This window comes from Peromyscus leucopus, chromosome 5 (assembly GCF_004664715.2).
Source record: "Peromyscus leucopus breed LL Stock chromosome 5, UCI_PerLeu_2.1, whole genome shotgun sequence".
Classification (NCBI taxonomy): domain Eukaryota; kingdom Metazoa; phylum Chordata; class Mammalia; order Rodentia; family Cricetidae; genus Peromyscus; species Peromyscus leucopus.
The window spans coordinates 38,168,652-38,193,480 of NC_051067.1; the positions used below are offsets into that span (position 1 = coordinate 38,168,652).

At 44.5% G+C, this 24,829-nt stretch overlaps 1 protein-coding gene across 2 annotated transcripts in view; it reads right to left on the reverse strand.

Annotated features, from left to right (window-relative positions):
• Positions 1–24,829, reverse strand: part of Dcdc2 (doublecortin domain containing 2) — a 206,231-nt gene that overhangs the window by 81,416 nt on the left and 99,986 nt on the right. For both annotated transcript variants that reach the window (XM_028880833.2, XM_028880796.2), the window contains exon 8: positions 19,419–19,578. In XM_028880833.2, the coding sequence (XP_028736666.1) occupies positions 19,419–19,578 (160 nt within the window). The remainder of the gene's footprint in view (positions 1–19,418; positions 19,579–24,829) is intronic.

Below are 24,829 nucleotides of genomic sequence, written 5' to 3' on the forward strand. Positions count from 1 at the left end.
AAAATTAAAAAATAAAAAGGAAAAAGAAATAATTACAACAAATCTCCATTGTCCGATAAACAAACCTCCAAACAACCTTTCCCTTCCCTGCTCATATTAAATTAAATTACTATTCTAATTTGGAGGCTTAATTAACATTTAACTACTTTTGGTTTAAAATGCATTTGAGATTTAAATACTGAAATTAGACCCATTTCTTTTTTTTCTCTCCAAATTATATGCCCAGGACTTCTTTCCTCAGATAAATCCAATGCCCAGTCAGCAGCAGCTCCCCTCTCCACTCTTCCAAAGCATCCCAGGGCCACACCCTTCCTTCTCTAACAAGTACAATGCAGGTTTAAGCTCCATGGAAAACCACAGGAACACATACACACACACACACTTTTATGCTTCTTCCCTGAGAAGCATATTCATGGTGTTAACCATAAACTATTATTAAAAAAACAAAAACAAAAAAAAAAACCTACCTGGCGTGCATGAAATGAGTGCTTACAGCTATTTTTCATTTTCAAAAATCACAATAGAATGAGAAATGAGGACAGGGTTCTGGCACTCACCCTCTCCTTTTCTCTCCTTCCCCTCCTCTTCTCTCCTTCCACTCCCTTCTGATCCTACCACCTTCTTCAACTCCACTCTCAATCTTCAGGATCCTGCTATTGGTCAGGTAAGAGGGGCAACTGTGTATTGGAAGACAGAGGAACAAATCCCGGAAAGGCAATGTGGTTTGAGTGTCCCCCACAGATGTATGTATTTGAATACTTGGTCCCCAGCGGGTGGCCCTGTTTTGAAAGTCTGTGGAACCTTCAGAGACTGGCACCTTGATAAAGTCGGAGGTCACTGGCCTGGAGGTCAAAAGCCTGGCCCCATTTCCTGTCTCCTCTTGGCTTCCGGGTTACAGATGTGGCCCGTATCCAGCCACTTAGTACTCCTGCTGCTGTGTCTTCCCGGTCATGATCAACTGCATTCTTTCTTAAACAGAACCACAATACCACCTTCCTTTCTGAAATCAGTTTTACCTGGTATTTTGTTACAGCAATGGAATAGTCAGATAGGCACCTGCCCGTCGAAACTCAAATTAACGGTTAATTATGGTTCAGACAGACTTCTGCATTTCCTCATCTTGGGGCCCATCCTAGCTAATCACGTCTCCTCTCAAAATACTGCTCTTTTCTCAACCCTCTCTCCACTTTACAAAAGTGTTTTCTTATTCATTTTAGTACAGTTCCATTATTACAAAAAATGCTAAGCAGCAATAATTGTGCTCCTAAATTATAACCTCAGGGCGAACCTAGCAATAAAATCTAAAAGGGATTTGTTTTCTCTCCCAACTAAGTTATAGAAATTAAGCAGGCAGCATCCCTCTACCCTGCTAAAGAAATTTTTTTTTTATCCTTTCTGTCTCAAACTTACAAAAATAAAACTTACTAAGTAATAAACTCACTCATCTGAAAGTTACAGAGTCATATGCTAATTAGGTATAGAGCTCTGTTTTAGCTAGCAAACCCTGACAAATTGAAACTGTGATAAATCCCAGACATTCTGGAGTAAAAAGTACCAGGTAAAGCATGTGTGGAAGCCATTCATTGGTAACTCTGCCCATCACTCCTTTAAGGCTCCTGTCCTGAGAGGACATTCTCCAGGACACCCAGAACAACGGCAGCCTTCAAGGCTTATTCCAAAGACCGACAGAATTATCAAGAACTTTGGGACCAGCAAAGGATGGATGATATAATTCTTTTATGTAACAAAAATTCCACTGTTCCTCTTTGTTTCTAATGGCATCTTGGTCTAATCTGGCATGGGCACTATCTGTCCTGCTGACTGGCTCTTTTTGGTAGTATAACAGTCATGGAGGAGAGCCACACATTTTGAGACAATAAAATGTTTACCTCATACCCAAAAGAATAGTTTCTGGACCCATAGTGCCATCCCCTCACACCACTCTTTAAGATGCTTTATACCAGTGTTCTTGCTATTATTCTACAGTGCTTAGGAACTCCAAAGAGTGGTCAGCCTCTGCACTGGCTTGAGCATTGGATCCGTTCGTTCCACTTTAAATGCTATGCACACAAAGTGGGTGATATCACATGAGAGACCATATGTGGATAACCAATCACACTGACAGTACCTAAGGGATGAAAACTAAACAGCTCCTCTCTGCTCCCTCCCCAACAACATGATCACATCTACAGGGTCTTTATATACAACATACACAGACTAATTCCAGCATGTGTAAGCTTTGCACACTGTAACCGTGTGGGAAACTGGAAACATGAAGGTCCTGTTCACTTGATGTAATACCTTGGAAAACAATAGTTGCCAATTATTAAATGTCACATAGCTTGTGGACAACAGCAAGGTGTTAAACCTTCCTATACTTTAACCCTCAGCTCTGTAAAATGGAAATCATAATCACTGCATACCTCTTGGTATGTTTCCATAAAACAAATGAGGCAACATGAGGTGTAAGCACTACTTGAATCAGCATTACCCCTTCTCTTCTAAGTCCTGGGTTCTCCTCTGTTATGGTTTATATTCCCTGCCCCCATTATTTGGATAGCCTCAGATCAACATCTTCACGAGGAAGCTCTCCAGACTCATAGTTCCAGCAGATCCACACACAGCTCAAGGGTACCACATGGGCCTTTAGCATTCTGCCTCTCCTTGTGTGCATGTTTCCTGAGACTTAAATGGCACCAACCAACTCAACTGCTCCCCAGGCCAAATACTATGTGTCCCCATTTCAGGGTCCTGCTTACTGCCTCACACAAAATTGCATGTTGTATTCATCCTATCAGCTCTAGCTTTAACAAGTCTTCCTCTTCTGTCTACTTCACTGTCAAAGGCTTGCCTCCATCATCATCCCTTCCCCTGGTTACTTGTTTAATCAAGTCCTAGGTCTCCAAATCTTCAGGTAATTCTCGAAATCCAGAAACCATACAATCTACCATGGACTATCTCTCAAAAAACCCAGGAAGGATGTTCCATTCCTTCCAAAGCCTCTGAAGTTCACAGCTGAAAGCTCTGTCCTTGTCACTGAAGCCACCTGGTAGAACAAGCCACAGGATCATGCAGGGTTGGGATAGGATTCTGTAACCACAAGGCATAACCTTTCCAACCCTAGAAAAGTCATGTAAGCTCCCCATGCCTCCGTTTCTTGAGGTACAGTTTCTGCACAATAACCTCGTTATTCACTTAAGAAATTGTGTGTGTGAACAATGAACAGTGAATAGGTGGGCATCAACGAAAGTGTAATCCTCTTACATGTCTCACCTCTCTAACCGTCCTGCCCATGCCTCAGTATTTTCAGAATATGCCTGAAAGTACATACTTCTGCACCTGTACTCAGTCTCTTTCTGGGTCCACTTTCTCTCCCTTCAGTGGCTGGGATGTCATTGCCTGAATGTCATGGTCCTTAATAAGCATTCCTCATAACATGGTAAAGGGGTTGACTTCCTTTCCTATACCTCCCATAGACAATGATGTTTTAATATACATGCTTGAGAAGAGGCACACACGCACTCAAATGTGTGTGTCCACATACATGCAAACATACAAGAAAATGGAAAAAGAAAAAAATTAGAATTTGCCATCACAATGATGGCTGTGGTAGAGAAACACATGAGAAAGCCAATTAAATCACATTCCAGACTGCTGCAAAGGCTGCAGAATTAGAGGCCCTGAGTGCCACTGAAGGCTGGGCACAGGACTAACTACAGAGGCCTGTGTGAAAGGCTGCTAAGGAGAGTTGGTCTCCAGATCTCCCCTTCCCAGCCTTCTTAGGCAGTGTAGATTCTGATTTGGAAGAGATCCAGTCTGGACAACATCAGGCGTAGCTGGAGGCTCCAGCGAGGCCCCAGCGAGGCCCACACTGAAGGCAGGGACACTATACAAAATTCGATGTCTGCACAAGTGAAATCCCACAACTCCTCCCCCATCACTGTTTTTGGCTGCCAAGCTTCAATCTCTCTCCAGGGCAACTGCTTTCCTACAAGTCAAGAAGAAATAAGAAGGATGTAGTCATCCGAGCCCAGAGAAAAGATTGCTCATGTGACTGAAAAGCTGCAGTTACTTCCTGATGTGGCCAACACCAACCAGCTAACAGTAGCCACCGAGGCACAAGACATTCGCATTCACCCACTAGTGCTTCACTCTGATGTGAGCCAGCTGCAGGAGTTTGAGGAAAGCATGGTAGAACTAAGGTTAACAAACATCTCTCTCTCTCTCTCTCTCTCTCTCTCTCTCTCTCTCTCTCTCTCTCTCACACACACACACACACACACACACACAGAAGCACACAAAGAACAAGGAGAATTCAGAGGGATTTCAGCAATCCTGGGAACACAGACTTTAAAAATATAAACTGAGCAAGTAAAGTATTGCTGACTCTTACGAGTAGAAGTGAGGTACTGCGGGTCTTGTCTTCCTCTTCCCACCATCTTGGTCCTGTGGAAGAAACAGGACTTCTAAAAGGCAAACGTGTCTGGAAGGCTGTGGTGTGAAACTATTTCTGGGGGGTCTATAAGGGAAGTCTCTGGAACCAAAGAGAACACGCAGCTCTCCTTAAAACTGAACACATTTATGCCCAAGATGAAACTGAATTCTACTCAGGCAAGAGACGTGCTTATGTGTATAAAGCAAAACAACACAGTGACTCCTGGAAGTAGACAGAGCGAAACCAGAGTGATCTGCAGAAGGGACCTTGAGACCACAGAAACAGTGCTGCAGGTGATGCTGCATTCCAATGCAGCCTCTGCCAAGGCAAGTGGGCACAGGATCCATGAATGCTGCAGCCCTCATGATTGAAACCAATAGAGAGTAAGAAAATGAAAGTGGGAGAGAAAAGAATAGACATGACTTTAATTTTACCTTTCTAATTTGAAAAACACAAAACCAGGGGAGGGAACTGAAAACATGATAGTGAAAAGATTAACAGAAGAATTGGGAGATAAATCTGAAAATATTTTCCAGAAATTGAAGCAAAAAGACAAGAGATGGAAGATTAGAAGAGGAGGAGATAAAAATTAAACAGCCTAAAAGGTTTCCTTCCCATTAGAAATTCCAACAGAAAAAAAAATATAAATACACAGAGTAGAGAGGAGAAAATTATCAGTACCATAAGAAACAACATATATAAATAATACAGGAAACACCTCAGCACTGAAAGACATGGGCCTCTGAGGTCATGACCTCTACCAAGTAGCAGGAATAACCAATGAGAGTAAGTAACACTGTACCACTTCATGTCATGGTGAAAAGTTAGATCATACAGGTTAACAAAATTTTAATTAAAATATTTGATAAATAGAGGTGCATAAAAAGATTGTTTTTTAAGACCTTCTATTTCTATAAGAAAAAATTAATCAGGTCAGTGAGATGGTTCAGTTCTGGAACCCACAATAAAAGGAGAGACCCTTCACAGTTGCACCATGGAAGAATGCATATGCCTTTGTACATGAGCACACACACATATGCACATATGCAGACACACACACACACACACACACACACACACATACACAGCAAGGGAGGCTCACAGGAAGTTTTCATCTTAACTTCGCATCCACTGTCTTCTTCAATATGGGGACCATGCATCCCTGCAGTGAAATCCCACTGAATTTCTTCATCATCATTAATGGGACACAAATTTAATGAGGCAGAAGACAAAATAAACAGCAGCCTAGTCTCTTGTTATAATTCTTCAATTTGTGCTGAACATGAGGGCTGTCAAGTACACACTGTCTTCTTTACTATTTTTTTCTGTCATTAATAAACACCATTACTGGTCCCTGTGTGCACATGCCATTGCGAATTGATGAACTACATAATGATCCGTGGGACAGTAGAGCACAGCCCCGTGTCCTAAATGACAGTCTTGACAGTGAGCAGCACTGAGGAGTCACAAGCAAGCTTTGTCCCACTTCAGCACTTTAGCTTTTCTATCAATAAAATGGGATAATGGCAGCAATAACGACATCTGCCTCACACAGCAACTGTGGGGATTAATGAGACTGCACACCTGGCATGCTCACTGCGGCCCTGGCACATTAGCACCCGAAAGATCACAACCTGAGGGTGATACATACAAACACTCAACTGTGTGGGTGCCCAGCTTCTTCCCTGGTGGTCATCGGTAACAAGGACCCAGATGGGGAAAAGCACAGATCATGAAGGAAGCTGAGGCAGGAGGAGAGTGAGTTTGAGGTCAGCCTGCATTGCATGGTAAAAAGCCTATCTCAGAGAGAGAGAGAGAGAGAGAGAGAGAGAGAGAGAGAGAGAGGGAGGGAGGGAGGGAGGGAGGAGGGAGGGAGGGAGGGAGGGAGGGAGGAAGGAAGGAAGGAAGGAAGGAAGGAAGGAAGGAAGGAAGGAAGGAAGGAAGGAAGGAAGGAAGGAAGGGGAGAAAGGAAGGAAGAGAAACAAGAAGGAAGGGGAAGGGAAGGGAAGAATGGAATATTTATATCATGAAGGCTCAGCGAGGGCTGGAGGACACAGCTCAGTAGGTAAGAGTGCTTTGCTGCACAAGCTTGAGAATCTCACTTCTGATCCCCAGAAGCCACACAAAAAGTCAGGTGTGGCCATGGGCACTCCTGTAACTCCAGCACCAACAAAGATGGATTGCTGGGTCCTGTTGGCCAGCAACCTAGCTCCAGGTTCAGTGAGAGACTTGGTCTCAATGAAATAAGGCAGAGGGTAATAGAACAAGACACCCAACGCCCTCCTCTGGCCTCTGCGTGTGCATACACCAGAGTGTACACACACACACACACACACACACACACACACACACACACACACACACACACGCATGCCTGCAAAGGCTGTAGAATCTGTCAGCAGAAAATGTGGCTTAATCTTGCATGATCCATTTCCCAAATTTACAGTTTTGAGCATCAAACTCTTATTGTTAGAAACATCCATCAAAAGTCTTTGAATGTCTGCTCCACAAACTCCACATTAGGAAATGAGCTGCATAAGAGCATCCTCATAGGACCAGTCCATCCATGCTAAGCAGTAGGCTAGAGGTGATGTCAGTCAGTCACCGGCCTGAGGGGCTGCAGCCTCAGGACCTGCTCTCAGGATTTTTGTGGAAGCACCTTGTGTCTTTACTGTAGCACCAATTCCCTTTGGAAAACAACCTCTCTGTGTGGCTTCCTTGCTGTTAAGCACAGCAGTGCCTTCGAGGCCCCAGCTATGAGTGAGCTATGAACTTGTAAAGTGAGGGCACATGTCTCAACATGAGCAGTGGCTGTTGTGATGGCATTTTAAAGGGAGTGAAATTGGACCAATTTTGAATTATCATTCAATTGTATAGAATAAAAATAAGTGGAAAACCTCTAAATTTAGGATGCTCAGAAGTTCTTTGTAGATTATTTTATCTTTTTCTCCCTCCCCTCTGTGTAGCACACAGCGTGCTGATCTCCAATAAAGGTTCTATCTTCGGCTGAAAACAACTAGGGCAGCAGAGAAGAACAAAAATAGAATCCGATACAAAGTAGGCCAGCGTCTACAGAAAAGTCCCAGCAGCATATTGTGTGTTGGGGGAAATAGCCCTACCCTGTCTTATAGTAGCAACTAGCCATGCTGATTCTCCCCCACGCCATCGTAAATGCACCCTGGGCATGAAGGTCTTGCCTGTTCAAAGAGTGCTGCTACTTTTTATACAGACAAGACAGATATGGAGCCCAAGAAAGGGCTTCATACCAACAGGAAAAACATTAATATTTGCACAGCAAAACACGTTTTAGCATTTATAGATGGTGGAAGGAATTTGACTACTGAAATAAAAAAGAGAAATTGGTTCTACTTCACCAAAAACAAACAAACAAACAAAAAACAACTTCTACACAAAAACAGAATAACCATTGGAAGCAAGGGTATAAATTCAGAGCAATTGGTACAAAGGAAAGAAAATGCAGCTACCCTGAGGTTTCACTCAGCATGTGGTACCCAGCAGGCACTCAGGGATGCTTACAAGTGAAGTGGCTCCTAGAAAGGGGGTGGGGCTCCCAAGTCTAAAGCCCTGGAGGAGGGTTTGTACCCCAAGTGTGTGAGCTCCTGGGTGTTCAAGCAACTGCTTAATGAATAAATGAGGACATCTGGGGGTGGTAGCTCAGGCCTGTCACAACAGCACTTGGATGCCTGAGACAGGAGGATTACCACAAGTTAGAGGCCAGCCTGGGTTATATGAAAAGTTCTCGACTAGTGTGGGCTACCCAATAATACTCTATCCTAAAAATAAGAAAACAACTAAAAACAAACAAATAAGAGTCTGGTCATCTGAGTCGTAAACTAGAGGCCAGGCTCCCAGACTGCCATCTTTTCCAGTGTTCCCTGAATGCTGACGATGGACTCTGTCCCTGGTTGGCCTGTGTAAGAACAGAGGGGGCCCACTGGGACATCAGATTGCCAAGGAAGAAAAGGGGCTGAAATCAATCCTCCCAACTCACAATGGGAAGAAGAAACATTGGAATGAAGAGTGGGGAATGAGAACTCTCTAGAACACGGGACATCACACTCATAGTCCTGAAGGAAGATAGGGCACAGCATAATCAAATAGCATCTCTCACTCCTACCAGAGACCCACTGCAGATATTCACACAGGAATGTCCACCTCTGATCCTGCTGCATGAAAGCCTGGGCATTTTCAGAACCACTGGCTACTATCATGGCCTTGGACTCTGGGTAAACTGCCTTCTCTTTCCCCATTCCCAGGCCATTTGCCAAGCTATGGAAATGTCATTAAGTTACACTGAGAATTTGAAAACAAAGCTTATAAAATACCAGATCAGTATCTAGCACCGACTTGTTGCCAGGAATGAGCACCCTAACTGCTGTGACTTGCAGCATGAATTTCAGTGATCATAATGTGGGCATTATGGACCACAAGCATTCATGCACACACTCTCAACAAGAGCCACCTTGCATTCTCCACCACTGAATGCCTGTTTGCTTTCTATGTGACTTAAGAGAAAAGAATCACTGGTCCACTAGTGGCCCAAGCCCCATCCTGACTTCATTTCATCCCAGGCCTGAGAAAAGAAAAAGGGGCGTGAGAAGGGATGAAGGGTAGTGAATGCCAGCTGCTCCCTGTTGCACCCGTCATCCCCTGTGAAGTGTTTTGACCTCACAGCCTTTCGTGACACCACAAGAGCCAAGCCCAGTCTATACCTCAGATCCCAGAATGAAAAGCCCAGGGTGACCCAATTTTAGTTCTTTCTGAAAAGTGGATGAATCTTGCTTCATGTAAGGCTTTGGTTTGCCTTACAAACTTCTCCCTTCATCTTAGTAAGCTACAAAAGTTCAGACCTGACTTTGAATGAGGACGAAGCTGTGGAATTGTTGGAGCCTCAGGTAGGACAAAAAAGAAAAGGTCTCTGCTTAGAAGTAATGGGCAACATCTGAGAAAAATACAGTTGGCAAGCAGACCCAGGAGCCCCAACACACTCCTCCTGCAGTAGGACATGCTAAAGAAAGAACCCCAGCGTCTTCACCCTGAACCCTACCCTCACGCCTCCACCTGTGGAAGCTTCCTGAGGCCCAAACCACAAGGTCCAGGCCTATGGCAGCAATTTCACCCAGGGCAATTCTTTATCCACACAGAATAAGGAGAGGGTAAGTTCTTGGCTTTCTGGAATGGAATTCCTACTTCATTTTCCACTAGAAACACCCTTGCTCTTCTGAGTACCTCACATGCCACCTGTACAACAAAATGACTAAGTTGATTGATGCGTCACATTGAGGTTTGTAGGAAATATACATATATAATATAATCTGAGTCTCAAAATACCTACTTAAAATGAATTCTTGAAATACAGCCTTCCAAAGGTTTGAAGATCCCTATGTAGAATGGTGCCTAGCCCAGTCATCATCAGAGAGGCTTTCTCTGGCAGCTGATGAGAGCAGATGCAGAGACTCACACCCAAACATTAGGCGGAGCTTGGGGAACCCCACAGAAGAGGGGCAGGAAGGATTGTAGGAGCCAGAGGGGTCAAGGACACCAGAACATAGCCCACAGCGTCAACTAAGCAGGGCTCATCGGATGTCTAGAGACTGAAGCAGCAACCACAGAGCCTGCATGGTCTGCACTAGGTCCTCTGCATACATGCTGCGGTTGTTTAGCACACATAGGGTGTTTGTGGAACTCTTAACAGTCAGAGTGGGAGCATCTCTGACTCTTCTGCCTATTCTTGCGACCCTTTTCCTTCTACTGGGCTGCCTCATCAAGTCTTGATATGAGGGTTTGTGCCTAGCCTTACTGCATCTTGCTAGCCGTGTCCAGTTGATATCACCAGAGGCCTGCTCTTTTCTCAAGGAAATGGAGGAACGGTGGATCTGGGGGAGAAGCAGGCACGAGAGCCTACTTCTTGTGATTCTGGAGTATACTGGAGACCAGCTGCGACATCCAGACTCATGGGCTGAACAACAACTGAACTCTTGGACTTTCCATTGGTAGACAGCCACTGTTGAACTAGTTGGACCACAGACTGAAAGCCATTCTAATAAATCACAGAGAGAGAGAGAGAGAGAGAGAGAGAGAGAGAGAGAGAGAGAGAGAGAGATGGGGGGGGGTTCTGTTCCTCTAGGGAACCCTGAGTAATACACGCCCCAAGTTCCCACTGCCATCTACCCCCTCCCTGCTATGATGACTGTGCCCTCCAACTGTGTGTGCAAAATAAGGCCCTCTTCCCTTAAGCTGCTTTTTGTCAAGTGTTCTATCTCAGCCACAAGAAAAGTAACTAGGCCTGGACAGGTGGCTTGGCAGTCGAGAGCACGAGCTGTTCTTACATGGGACCAGGTTCAGTTCCTAGCATAAAAGGTGGCTCACAGCTGCTCCTAACTCTAGTTCCAGAAGATAGAGCATCCTTTTCTAGTCTCCACTGGTACCAGGCACACACACATTGTACATACATACAGGTAGGCAAAATATGAACTGGAAGGAATGAAGGAAGGAAGGCAGAAAAAGGGAGAGAAGAAGGGAAGTAGAGAGGGGGGAGAGAATATTAACACACTATACAGCTCCAGATTACACAAATATTAACCCTAAAAGAATTTCTCCAACAGAATGGGAAAGGATCTTCACCAACCCCACATCTGACAGAGGATTGATCTCCACAGTATATAAAGAACTCAAGAAACTAGACATCAAAATACTGAACAGTCCAATTAAAAAATGGGCTAAAGAGCTAAACAGAGAATTCACAAAACAAGAATCACAAATGGCTGAAAGACATTTAAAGAAATGCTCAACATCCTTAATCATCGGAGAAATGCAAATCAAAACGACTCTGAGATACCACCTTACACCTGTCAGAATGGCTACGATCAAAAACACCAATGACTGTAGCAGGAATCTTAAAGGTTCTTATTAATAAAATCAAACCTGAGGCGAGTTATTGGGGTCCATGCTGGTAGATCAGAGAGACAGAACAAACCACAGCTATCTCACCTTGCCGGATCCTCAGCTGGTCTTGTTTCCTCCAACTGGAAGCTTCTGTGTCCTCATCCCAATGGCTCTCAGCTGAACTACTGCTCAAAAGCCTGAATGCTTAACCAGCCAAAATTTTAACCAGCCAAATGCCCCTGGTTTCTTGCCCTCACGCCTTATATATCTTCCTGCTTTCTACCACCACTCCCTGGGATTAAAGGCTGGCTTTCTGGGATTAAAGGCGTGTCACCATGCTTAGCTATTTCCAATGTGGCCTTGAACTCACAGAGATCCAGAGGGATTTCTATCTCTGGAATGCTAGTATTAAAGGTGTGAGTGCCACCATTTTCTAGCCTTTGTATCTAGTGTCTGTTCTCTGACCCCAGATAATTTTATTAGAGTACACAATATTTTGATGAACACAATACCACCACAAATGACAGTCAATGTTGGAGAGGATGTGGAGCAAAGGGAACACTCCTCCACTGTTGGTGGGAATGTAAACTTGTACAACCACTGTGGAAATCAGTATGGCAGTTTCTCAGAAAATTAGGAATCGAACTACCTCAAGACCCAGCCATCCCACTCTTGGGCAAAAACCCAAGGAATGCTGATTCATACCATAAAGATACATGCTCAGCTATGTTCATAGCAGCACTATTTGTAATAGCCAGAACCTGGAAACAACCTAGATGCCCGTCAATGGAAGAATGGATGAAAAAAATGTGGTTCATATACACAATGGAGTACTACTCAGCAGAGAAAAACAATGAAAACATGAAATTTGCAGGCAAATGGATGGAACTAGAAAAAATCATCCTGAGTGAGGTAACCCAAACCCAGAAAGACAGTCATGGTATGTACTCACTCATAAGTGGATTCTAGATATAAAATAAAGAACAATTAGACCACAACCCATAGAACCATGGAGGCTATATATATAGCATGGAGGTCCCTAGGACGACTGTGGCTTATAATAAATTTTGGTTTTACTCAACTATTGAAAAAAAATAGCCAAATGAATGGAAACACATGAACTATGAACCAAAGACTGAGGGGCCCCCAGCTGGATCAGGCCCTCTGAATAGGTAAGACTGTTGATTGGCTTGATTAGTTTGGGAGGCAACTAGGCAGTGGGACCAAGTCCTGTACTCATTGCATGAGTTGGCTGTTTGAAACCTGGAGCTTATGCAGGGACACTTGGCTCAGTCTGGGAGGAAGGGACTGGACCTGCCTGGACTGAGTCTACCAGGTTGATCGCAGTCCTCGGGGGAGGATTTGCCCTGGAGGAGGTGGGAATGGGGGGTGGGCTGGGGGTAAGGGGAGGGGGGCAGGAGGGGGGAGAATAGGGGAACCCGTGGCTGATATGTAGAACTGAATGGTATTGTAAAGTAAAATAAAAGGAAAAAAAAAAAAGAATTTCTTTCAGAGGCCTCAGTCCAGCATCAGCTGTACCTCAATTGTTCTCTATACCATATAAATGTGTAATACAACCAGATATATAATATCTTTCCTAAAAAAAAATACTAAATACTAAATAACTCTTTCCTAAAAAAAATACTGAAGGCCAAGGTGTGGCTCAGCGGTAGAGCACTGACCTACCATATGCAAGGCTTTGGGTTCTATTCTCAGAATAAAAAAAAATAATGACTAGTGTTATATACCTTACATTGCTGTGGGATATTCTGTATGTCCTGTGGGAGCCCGTTCTCGGGTTCCTCGTGGCTTTACCCAGCAGGTCCGAATAGAGGATGATTAGGACCACGGGCCTGTCTGAGATGGTCTGCACTTGGGGATGGTCTGTATGTCAAGTTGCTCTGATTGGTCAATAAATAAAACCTGATTGGCCGTGGCTAGGCAGGAAGTATAGGCGGAACTAACAGAGAGGAGAAAAGAAAGAACAGGAAGGCAAAAGGAGTCACTGCCAGCTGCCGCCAGGACAAGCCTCATGTGAAGATGCCGGTAAGCCACGAGCTACATGGCAAGGTATAGATTTGTGGAAATGGATTAATTTAAGATATAAGAACAGTTAGCAAAAAGCCTGCCACAGCCATACAGTTTATAAAAAAAAAAAAGTAAGTCTCTGTGTTTACTTGCTTGGGGCTGAGCGGCTGTGCACTGGCGGGTGAGAGAGATTTGTCCTGACTGTGGGCAAGGCAGGAAAACTAGCTACATTACATAATTATATTCATCCAGCTTTCAATTTTTCAGTCTCTCACCATTAAAATAAATAACAAAGTATATACTCTAAACTAGTTTTTTAATAGAAGTGGGGTTATACAATTAAACATACAAGAAATTAGTATATATAGACTACATATATACTGACTATAGAAGAATCTTATTGTACAATATGTCAATCTTATGAGGGGTGGGACAAGCTAATACCCAGTCTTTTAAGAAGCTGGTATTTAGCCAGGCAGTGGTGCTGCTTGCCTTTAATCCCAGCACTCAGGAGGCAGAGGCAGGCAGATCTCTGTGAGTTCGAGGCCAGCCTGGTCTACAGAGTGAATTCCAAACAGTCAGAGCTACATAGAGAAATCTGTCTCAAAAAAATTAGAAGAAAGAGGAGGAGGAGGAGGAGGAAGAGGAGGAGGAGCAGAAGCAGAAGCAGCTGGTATTTAACGAAACAGACTTTGATCCATGCACCACAAAACACAGTGTTTTGTGGCAACAATCAATACAGGAACAGAAACGTATGCCTCCCATTCATCAGATGAGTAAGGCAGCAAGAGCCACCAGCAAATCTTATTATTTCAGCTTATGAAACAGAACCAGACCACCTTGGTGCCCTCCTGTGTGCATCTTTCTGGCACACAATGCTGCTTTCAAGGTTAGGAGTCTGGAGAGCATGTTTTCCAGATGTGCGTCAGGGGTTTTCCCCAGAGTTTCTTGTGACAGAGAACTGTTCAGGTGCCTAGGCTGCTTCACAACCTAACCAAGGACACACCGGTCCTGGTACATATGATGTGATTTCTGAGGATGGATTGCTACTGTGCTTCATGCATGGGACGATGCATGCACATGGTGTGCAGCTGCAGTCACTACAAAGCTCTAGAGCATGGCTGTTCAAGGGCAGTCACGCAAGGTTACAACACTCAGGCATCCTCCGTCAGTGCTGGCCTGCCCTCATCGGGAGTCTACACACACACAAGTGTCCCCTCCAGGGACATAAACAGAACAACTGAACTAAACAGAACAACACAGCCAGAAGCTGCACTATAACAATACTGGTTCCCATGTGCACACACACACATACACACATGCATGCATGCACATGGACACGCACGCACGCACACCCATGCACACACCAAAGGACCATGTGTCCTCCAAAAGAAGAAAACCTTTGCCTTGCGTTTCACATTAATACTTTGAAAAGTACTTCTTCCTATCAGCATGATATGTCATAACACTACAGGCCCCTTTCTTTGCAGTCTTTCTGATATTTCTAAACTCGTATATTTTCTATATTCTTTTCAGTTATCTAAAATTAATAATAGCAATGAATATAACTAACTATCCAAAATGCTGTTTCAAAACAACCATCATCATGCTTCTGCTCACAGTGGCGAGTGTACCTAGTTAACTCCTCTAGAACATCTCTCCAGGCACCCCAGCACAAGAAAAAGGGGAGCAAGCTGTGCCGGGCTGAGGCTGATCTCACAGGCAGCGCTGAAAACGCACCGCAGACCCACAGTCATCAATCACTCACCAATCTTACTTTGCATCTTGGCTACAAAAGAAAATGGGATTTGTTTCCCTGAAGAAATATGTCACTGCTCTGCCTGAATTATTAAGCTTTACTGTTACCAAGAGAAACAGCCAAGGAAAAAAATCGGAAAATAAAAATAGAGCCAGGTCGCCACCTACAGTCAGAAGGCAGCATTGCTGGGTCAGGGAGCATTTAGTTCATAGCTGAACATAAGTAAACATCATAGTTCTTTCTAAAAAGCAAAACATAGCCGGGCGGTGGTGGCCCACGCCTTTAATCCCAGCACTCAGGAGGCAGAGGCAGGTGGATCTCTGTGAGTTTGAGGCCAGCCTGATCTACAAAGCGAGTTCCAGGAAAGGTGCAAAGCTACACAGAGAAACCCTGTCTCGGAAGAAAAAAAAAAAAAAAAAGCAAAACATGTGACTAAAACCACAATTATTTTTTTAAATATAATAATAATAGTATACATGTAAAGAGCATTGGAATGAATATTTGTATATATTTTAATATGGACTAGAAAATTATCTTAATTATTCACTCTAACCTTAAAATGTAAGACTTTGAAATACAACCAAATAGCTCTCCCCACTTCCTATACACTTTTTAGTAGAGGAAACAAAGGCTTCATCTCTGAAAGCAGCTCCTGTGCATTTTCACTCAGTACCTGGAGTCCCTGCATCCTACACATTCCTTTTGCTTGAGTCCTCTAGAGACCTGAGCGTCAAGAAGCACACACTTGGTTCCAATGACGGAAACAGATGGCATTAAAGTAAAGAGCAGCTTCGACTGTAAACGAATACAGCAGCTGAATCAGGGAAGAGACACACGTGACATTACAGTCTGGGAGCTTCTTACGGTCAAGGACGTCTTGGGGAGGGTCTGTAAGGAAGCTGCTTGGGTTTCAATCGTGCAGAAATGAACTGATGCACTTCAGTGTGCTGAGTGGCAGCTTCAGGAATAGCACTACACCTTTCTTTTCATGGAAAATAAATGTTTTTGAAAGTCAAGGTTTATTGGGGGGGACTCGTATGCTCTTCCTATCATAGAAAAATATGTGTAAATTCTTCATCTCAGTTCTTCTAAGTCTTCTAAATCAGCAGCATAGTCCTTGTGTGGAGGGAAAATCAGTCCTAAGACCTTTGTTTGACAGAGATTCGCAGTTTTGCAGGGAATAATGACCTAGAGCTGTTTAAGAACCTGTGGCCCCAGCCAAACACCAGGCAGAGCTCCTGGAGTCCAGTCAAAGAGAGAAGAGGGATTCTATGAGCAAGTGCCTCAGGATCATGATGGGGAAACCTGCTGAGACGACCAAACCAAACTAGTGGGAACTTATGAATGTTGGATCAACAGCTGTGGAGCCTACATGGGACTGGATTAGGCCCTCTGCATGGTGAGACAATTGTGTGGTTTGATCTGCTTGGGGGGCCCCCTGGCGGCAGAATCAGAATCCATCTCTGGTGCATGAGGGGGCTTTGTGGAGCCCACTACCTATGATGGGATACCTCGTGCAGCCTTGAGACAAGGGCAAGGGCTTGGACTTGCCTCTACTGGAAGTGCCTCCCCATTGGAGATCTTACCTTCTTGTGGCGGGGAGTGGGGGTGGGTTGGGGAGGGAGGCTGGGGGCGGGAGGAGGGAAGAGGGGGGTCTTTGATTGGTCTGTAAAATGAATGAAAAAAAATTCTTAATAATAAAAAAAGAACCTGTGGCCCTCACAACACAAAGCTAGCTTGGAAAATACCCACTTAGGATAGGAGGTCACCTGAAGCAACTGTGCATTCTCTCAAGGCCAGGCCTGGGGCACTGAAGGGATCCACCTTTTCAGATCACATCTTACAAACTACTTGCTTCAGTATTAAATACTATAGAAATATTATTGAAGTCTCTTTGTGAATTTCCACAGGAGCCAGGATGCTGATCGTTCAACTTGCCAACACAGCCTGCTTCCCAACGGAAGGAACGCTAATCCAACCTTGTGTTCTCCAGCCTGCGCAGGGACCGATAGTAAGCCCAAAGATTTAAAATACACATACTGTAAGTAGACATGGGACTTCTGCGCACTGATAAGAACCTCAAAGACAAAAAGCAAATAGCATCTTCTCCCTTTAACTAAATAATTTATTAAAAGCTTTAAATGGGTCCAGTTTCTTAGTGGGGTTTAAAGTATTACAGAGACTCAGCCATCTTTAATTTCCACCATTTATCTGATCGACATGTATTAAATGCCTTGATTTTATTACACTGAGGCTAGTGCTGGGAATTTTAAAAAAGAAGCTTGATAGCTCATGCCAGCACTCAGAAGGCTAAGTCAGGAGGATTGCCATGAGTCTGAGACCAGCCTGGGCTGCATAGTGAGTTCCCGGTCAACCTGAGCTACAGCGAGACCTTGTCTCAACAAACCAACAGCAGTTAGCCACAGTCCATACACAGTTTTAGGAGCTTTCACACGCAATATATGCTTATCACAATAAGACCTCTGTTGTTTTTAGCTTTCAAAAATGACCTGTTTTTCCCAGCTAACTTTTTTCCCTGTCCTTCCCGCTATACAACAGGCACCCAACAATACCTGCCAGCTATCGTTCATCCTGATCTCCTCCCTGCCTGTCTCTGGACAGGACATAACAGGCTGTGGGCATGCAAAGAGTGAAGGGAAATCACAACCTGAGGTGACAGTTAGGAGGAAGACGGTGGGGCAGTGGGACTGACGGAGGAAGCAGACTGACGGCCTAAGGTGGCCAGCAGAAGGATGAGGCTCGGCAAGTCTAACAGCAGGCTAATGTCCACCAGCGAGCCCCTGGGATAGGAGCCCCTTCCTCTCGCTCTTCTCTGGGGAACCCTGTGCTGTTCCCCACGGCAGCCCTGGGGAGTGAGCCTAGGGTCTCGTGCACATCAGACAAGTGCTCTTCCGCTGAGCTAAGTCCTCAGCCCCTTCTGGTGCTTTATGAAGCATGAGCTCACTAGACTCTCCAGCCCAGCCTTGAGATCCTCCAGCCTCAGCCACCAGGCCGCCTGATCATTTAGCCTGCTCTTTCAACCTTCCACCACTTGCCTCTCCGATTCTTCGGCCATCTGTGCAGCATCCTCTAACCCTCCCAGGAGCTCCTGCTGCCCTGCGGCTGGGAATACCACATGATTCCTCGTGTCACATGGAGTTCCCATGTGGGGCCTGGGTTCTACTGATGACTCAAAGCATTCTCCAGTCTTCACCCTGAGCATCCCACGCTAGTCTATGTGGATGGACCTTGAGTAGAAGAGACAAAGCAACCGCTCCACTTTCTGTTTCCAGCCAGCAGCTGGCTGGCACAAATCTCTCTCCGTTCTGTGAGCCCATCCTATTGAGAATGCACTTGAAATGAAACCAAACACAGCCCCTCTCCACAAACCTGTGTGAAAGTCCACCATTCCATTGCACTTGTCCTGACTCGGGACAACTTTGTCTCACACTCGTGGATTCTCAGACCAACGCAAATTGTTTTGCTTTGGGTTTTGTTTGTTTTTGAGAACCAGAGGGCCTTGAACTCACTATATAGCATAGACTGGCCTTAACATCCTAATTAATCCTCCTGCCTTCACCTCCCAAGTGCTGAGATTACAGGCATGAACTACCATGGCTGGCTCAAATTAGAAATTTTTAAATTTATCTTATGGCTACTCTTAGTAAAGTTTATGTGTGGCCAGTATTCATTTGGATATCAGAACATCTTTTCAAGAAAAGTGAGTTGGGAATACCAGCAAATGATGAGTGCAGACCCTCAACCCCAGAGGCCAGTCAACAGTACTTAGACGAAGTGTGATGCCAAGCAAGCACTCTTGGTGGGTGCACAAGATGGCAATGTTCCCTTTTGTCCTAATAAGACTGTCTTAAACAACAATCTGATCTCAAAGCAAAGATTCTCAAAGGCCAACATCTGATCCCAAACAGAAGCCGAGTGTGAGAAACAGCTGCTTCTCGCCCAGGGAAAGACTTCTTAGAACAGCCTCACATATGACAAGACAAAAAGGAATATCCTCTGTGAGCCTGGAGAAGAAGTGAACATTATCAAGTTAAGAATGAACATTGAGGGGCTAGAGAGATGGCTCAGTGGTTAAGAGCTCTTGCTACATTCACACTCAGTTCCTAGCATCTGTGTGCACATGCGCATATATATATACACACACACACACACACACACACACACACACACACACACACACACAATTAAAAATGAAAATCTTTAGAACAAAAAGAATTTAAAATGGATCCACAGCCATAAAAAGATAAGTGATGCAAAAACCACACTAACCATTGTTTAGGACTGCTTTTGGGGAATCCTTCGGCTTCACATTTTGTTTCACTTTTGTGGTTTTTTCTGAATTTGAATCTTTCTTCCCTTTCCTCTTCAGAGGCTGAGGAGATGAGTTATCGCTGGAACCGATGGTTGACTTAGATTGGCGATAATTTCCCTAAATGACAAAAGATTAGACTCTTACTATTGGCTAGTGGACTCTCAAAGGTATTCCCAGTGCATACATGTGGTTAACTAGTAATCCCAGGGACAGGGCCCTGCATTAATTTCCAACTGTTGGCCTTGGTGCCACATTAACTGCAAACACATCTTCCCAGAGGCAGGAGGAAGGTCTGGCAGAGAAAGAAGACTAAAAATAATCACTCACAATTGGCACAGGTACCAGGCAGGCCATAAAACTATTTCCCTTGGGGCTGGAGATGGAGCTCAAAGGCACAGTGCCTGCCTAGCACTTGGTGAGGCCAGAGTCCATCACCATGGCACACACAGGTAAACAAAAACAAAAACCATTCCTTGGCTGGGGAGATAGATGGCTCAGTTGCTAAGTGCTTGCCCACACAGGCAGAAGAACCGGAGTTCAAATCCTAAAACCAATGGGAAAAGCCAGGCATGGAGATGGTACTTGTAATCCCAGCCCTGAGGACGGACCCCCAGAGCTCTGTGGCCATCCATCCATCCTATCCAAACTGGTGAAGTTTCCCAGCACTGTCCAAAACAAACAACCAAGTGGAAGGTATCCCAAGGAACAATATCAGAGGTTGACCGCCGACCACATGCATGAGCACACACAATTCCCTCATCAGCTGAACTTGACTGATGCACCTGCCTTTACATTGTCACAGAATGAAGGGGGACAGGTGTGAGGTGACTGGAACAGTGCCTGGTGATAAGGGTCTGGTGTTCTCTCCAAGACCAGAGCTAATATAGCTATAGATGACATAGATATATAAAGTCCTATCAGAGCTGGGGTGTGGCCTGCTGATGGAGCACTTGCCTACCATGTGCAAGACCCTGCATTCCATCTCCAGCACGGCAAGAATAGGATTGTAAGTAAATAAATAACTCAACCATATTGGGTGCAATCTTTATGCAACATCTGTACTATCTGAAAATAAATGTAGTAATATTAAATAAACAAATCTGCCTGGAAGCCTATTATAACTGCTCATTTTAAACATTTATATATTCAGTCACCCAAAAGCATTTAAATGGTTTTAGCCATCATCCAATTAAGAATGGAAAAAAAAAACACCATCTTACAAATGAAGTTATTTATGCTATTTTGTCACAGCCTACAAGAAAATGAATTATGCATAGATTTATTAACAGTATGAAAACTTGTCCAAATCTATAACATTTTTACATAATTTAATTTTCTATTCCAACTGCAATTTAAACATCCAGTTTCCATTTAATTATTGCATGATCTACAAGCAGAGATTTATTTTTTCTTTCCCTTTTTTCAGTCACTGTCTGGCGAAGACAGACAGACAGCATGACAGGGGTGGAGCTTCTGAAGTCCTTAGCCAAGACCCAGACTGCAGTCTGCTTTCAGTGAGGTCTGCTCGCCCTGAGATTTCAGCACTGGAAAACTTGTGTGACAACAGTAACCCTTCACAGACAGTTAGTGCCTTTCTAGAAGGTTTGGGGATGCTGTTAAACTTGGAAAGACTCTATAGAAAACCCACTGAGTAAGGGACTTGGGATCCCAGCAAGGGTGATGTTACTACTCTCTGGAAAAGCATCAGTCACCAGCAGAAGGATGTGACAAGACAGAGCAGGGACCTCATTGTAGATTGCCCAGGGATTAAGTTTACCTCATTTCAGAAAAGGACACTCAGAGGGGTGGTTTAGGGAGCATTCAGAAAGATAGGTTGATGCCCTTTCCTGAACAGAAATGGAGGGGAATGGATTGGGGGTGGGTAACACAGAGGGTGTGGGAGGAGAGGAGGGAGGGGAAACTTCGGCCAGGATGTAAACTAAATAAATTTATTTAAAAAAGAAGGAAGGAAGGAAGGAAGGAAGGAAGGAAGGAAGGAAGGAAGGAAGAAATATAGGTTGAGCCAGGTGGCGATTATGCATACCTTTAATCCCAGCACTTGGGAGGCAGAGACAGAAGGGATCTCTGACTTCGAGGCCAGTCTGGTCTACAAATGGAGAGAAACCCTGTCTCCTCAAAAAAACCAAAAGAAAGAAGGAGAGAGAGAGACAGAGACAGAGAGGTAGGATGGAAGGGAGGGAGGGAGGGAGGGAGGGAGGGAGGGAGGGAGGGAGGAAGGAAGGAAGGAAGGAAGGAAGGAAGGAAGGAAGGAAGGAAGGAAGGAAGGAAGGAAGGAAGGAAGGAAGGGAAGACAGACAGACAGGTTGAAGGCTGGGAGACGGTCCAAGGGGTAAATGTGTTAATGTCACCTTTAGAAATGAAAAGACTTCCTCTTGGGATAGTTTAGATCAGGAGCTAGCCCAAGTAGGAATTTTTTGTGTCTTCCATTTCTCTGTGGGTTGTGATCTGGGGCCTATCTGTTGTTTGTCTGTTGTGTGTGTGTGTCCCTGTTGCCTGTCCCTACGAGCTTTGTTCTGTATTTATTGAGCAACACAGAAAATGTGGCACAGGGAAGGAATAAGGAATACTTTTTCTCAGAAATTTTTAGCTGAGTTCTACGGGGAAGTAGTTACTTTACTGGCCCAGAGTAATACTCAGAACTACAAACAGACATCAACCTATATCCACAAGATTGTTAAAGGTTGTTTTGTTAAAGGTTGCTTCCAAACTGTTGGCTTCTTTTAGCAAACGATAACCACAACATACACACACATGAATGCACACATGCACACAAATACACATACATGCACACACACACACACACACACACACACACACACACTGGTCAGGGGCGTGGAAGAGTACATAGTTTAAGATTAAAGGCATGCAGTTAGCTTGCGTTGTAAAAGCTGAATGCATGGGAAGTGCAAAGTTTAGCGAGGTTGGTTCCACTGCTATCTTAAAGGCAGGCGGTTAAACATGCTGAGTGCACAGTGGGTAGCAAGCAGAATTCATGGCTCTGAATTATCTCCAGGCATATTATTAAGTTGGTTACAAGTGAGGCAAAAGTTCTGCTTCTGAAGACAAGAAGTTTTCAGAAAAAATCTGATCCCACAGGTACAGTGCTTGTTGTGCGAAGCATGAAGAGCTGTGTTCAAACCTTCAGCTGGCCTGTAAATGACCAGTGAGCAGTGCGTGTCTCTAACTCTAGAACTGGAGGAGATGAGGTACAAAGGCAGGAGCCGCTGGCCAGCCAGTCTATCCTTGGCGATCACCAGGTTCAGTGAGAAGTTTTATCTCCGAAAATAAGGTGAAGAGCCGTAGAACAGAGCCCTTGACGTCAGCTGACCTCTACATACACGTGCACACATCACACAACAGTAAAATAATTTTTAGAGACTGATTAATTGAGACAATCATAGAAGGAAGGTGTGTTGTTGATAACTAATGCTCACACATGCTTCAACTACTCAATAAGGACTGCTGTCCAGGCGCCTTTCAAGTAAAACGCAAACCCAACTGCGAGAAAAGAAAGAACTGCGGATACTTGGTCATATAACTTGTATGCGGTAGATAAATCATACGGAAGTTAAAGGGGAGACAGAGGAGAGGGAGGGACTGCCTGCTGCATGTGTGACTCGGAGCACGGGTCAGACATCAGCAGTCATTGCTGCTAGAGATTAGAGAGATTTGCCAACCCCTGCTGTGACGGTAGTTGATAAAGCAGCACTACCATGTGCTGTTCGCATTCATACAGTATTTTCCAACTTTAAAGAAAGGTATTGTCAGAAGCATTGTCTACGAAAAGAAATGCTTTCTCAAGGTATAGTGTTTCTGTTACCCTGCTCCTCCCCCCCACTCCCCATTTCTGTCTCCATCTCCCTCTCCTGTCTCTATTTCTGTATGTGTGTAGAAGAGGTATGAACCCATAAAGGTACATGTAGAGGCCAGAGGCTGACATCAGGCATCTTTATCACTCCACCTTTCTTCTTTTTTAGACAGGATCTCTCACAAAGCCTAGAGTTCACTAGGCTAGCTGGTGAGAAACCTGGAGATTCTCCGGTCTCCATCTCCTCATCTGGGATTATAAAAACACACCTGGCTTTGGATGGGGGAGCTGGAGATCTGAACTCAGGCCACCGTGTTTCCCGGGCAAGCACTTCACCTCCTGTGTCATCTCCTCCACCTCCCAGGCTGAGGTCTTGGAATGTCAGAAGTACTAGAAACACCCACTGTGTGGTGAGGCTCTCTGATAAAGCCATCCCAGAAACAGCACATTATGCCTCTATGGCAACAACCAAGAAGCAGCCAAAATTTATAGGATGCCTTGCAAAAACATGGCGCCAGGAGTCACTTCAGCCACTGGCCTGTCTCTACCTCTCAGGCTCCCCCTTCAGCCACTGGCCTGTCTCTCCCTCTCAGGCTCCTCTTCAGCCATTGGCCTGTCTCTACCTCTCAGGCTCCCCCTTCAGCCACTGGCCTGTCTACCTCACATGCACTGAAAGATCAAATAGGAACAATGAACTCGGCTCTAAACATACACAAAGCAAATATACCCTCAATAACCCCTCCATCTAGGTACAGTGGGGGGCAGCTAGATTTCACTTCTATAGTTCCCTAGGATTGTTCCAGGAAGAGCTAACCAACTCCAGCTTCCTTCACTGCCACAATAAACCATTTCCAACCCTCATACATGTGCACCCAAAAATGTAGGCCATAAAATATCAAGTCTGAGGTCCTTTTGTGAGTTTGCCTGGCTGAGCAGCAGAGCGTCTCTGGTGCTCCATTAATAAGCTGGTATTTCTCTCATATGCGTCTACTGATGGCAGGTATGAGCTGCCCTTTTGCCCATCCTGGACTCAGTTTCCCATGTAGTAGAATTCAATTTGGAGAACAGGAAAATTTTATTTTAATGTGTTTAAATTTTGTCTCATAGAGACTTTGTGATACTCATGAAGTCATGGTAACCAATTGAGTCTTGCATCAAAACCCTGGAAATCCTAATATTTGGCCCCAAATATTACAGACCATAATACGCATTAACAAGATGGTAACAAAAAACAAGTGGAGTCACTTTCCACATTCCCGTCATTTTACTTCTTTTCCACTAGAGGGCACCCTTATCCTGTGTGGTGCGGCATTGCAGGGGCCAGCCCTGCATGCATGGCCCTTTCTTTGTAAAAGAAACCACTTTTCTCTTCGTTTTGACTCTAAGAATAGAACAGTAACCTAAAGTTATTCTCAACTGAGAAACTTCTGCACTTCTCCCCCCTATCAGTTGGCAGAGCATTTGGTACAGAGGATTCTACTGGCTGTTTTCAGTCTGCTTGTATCCAAGTCCTATGTCTCCCCCTCTTCTCTCTCCCTC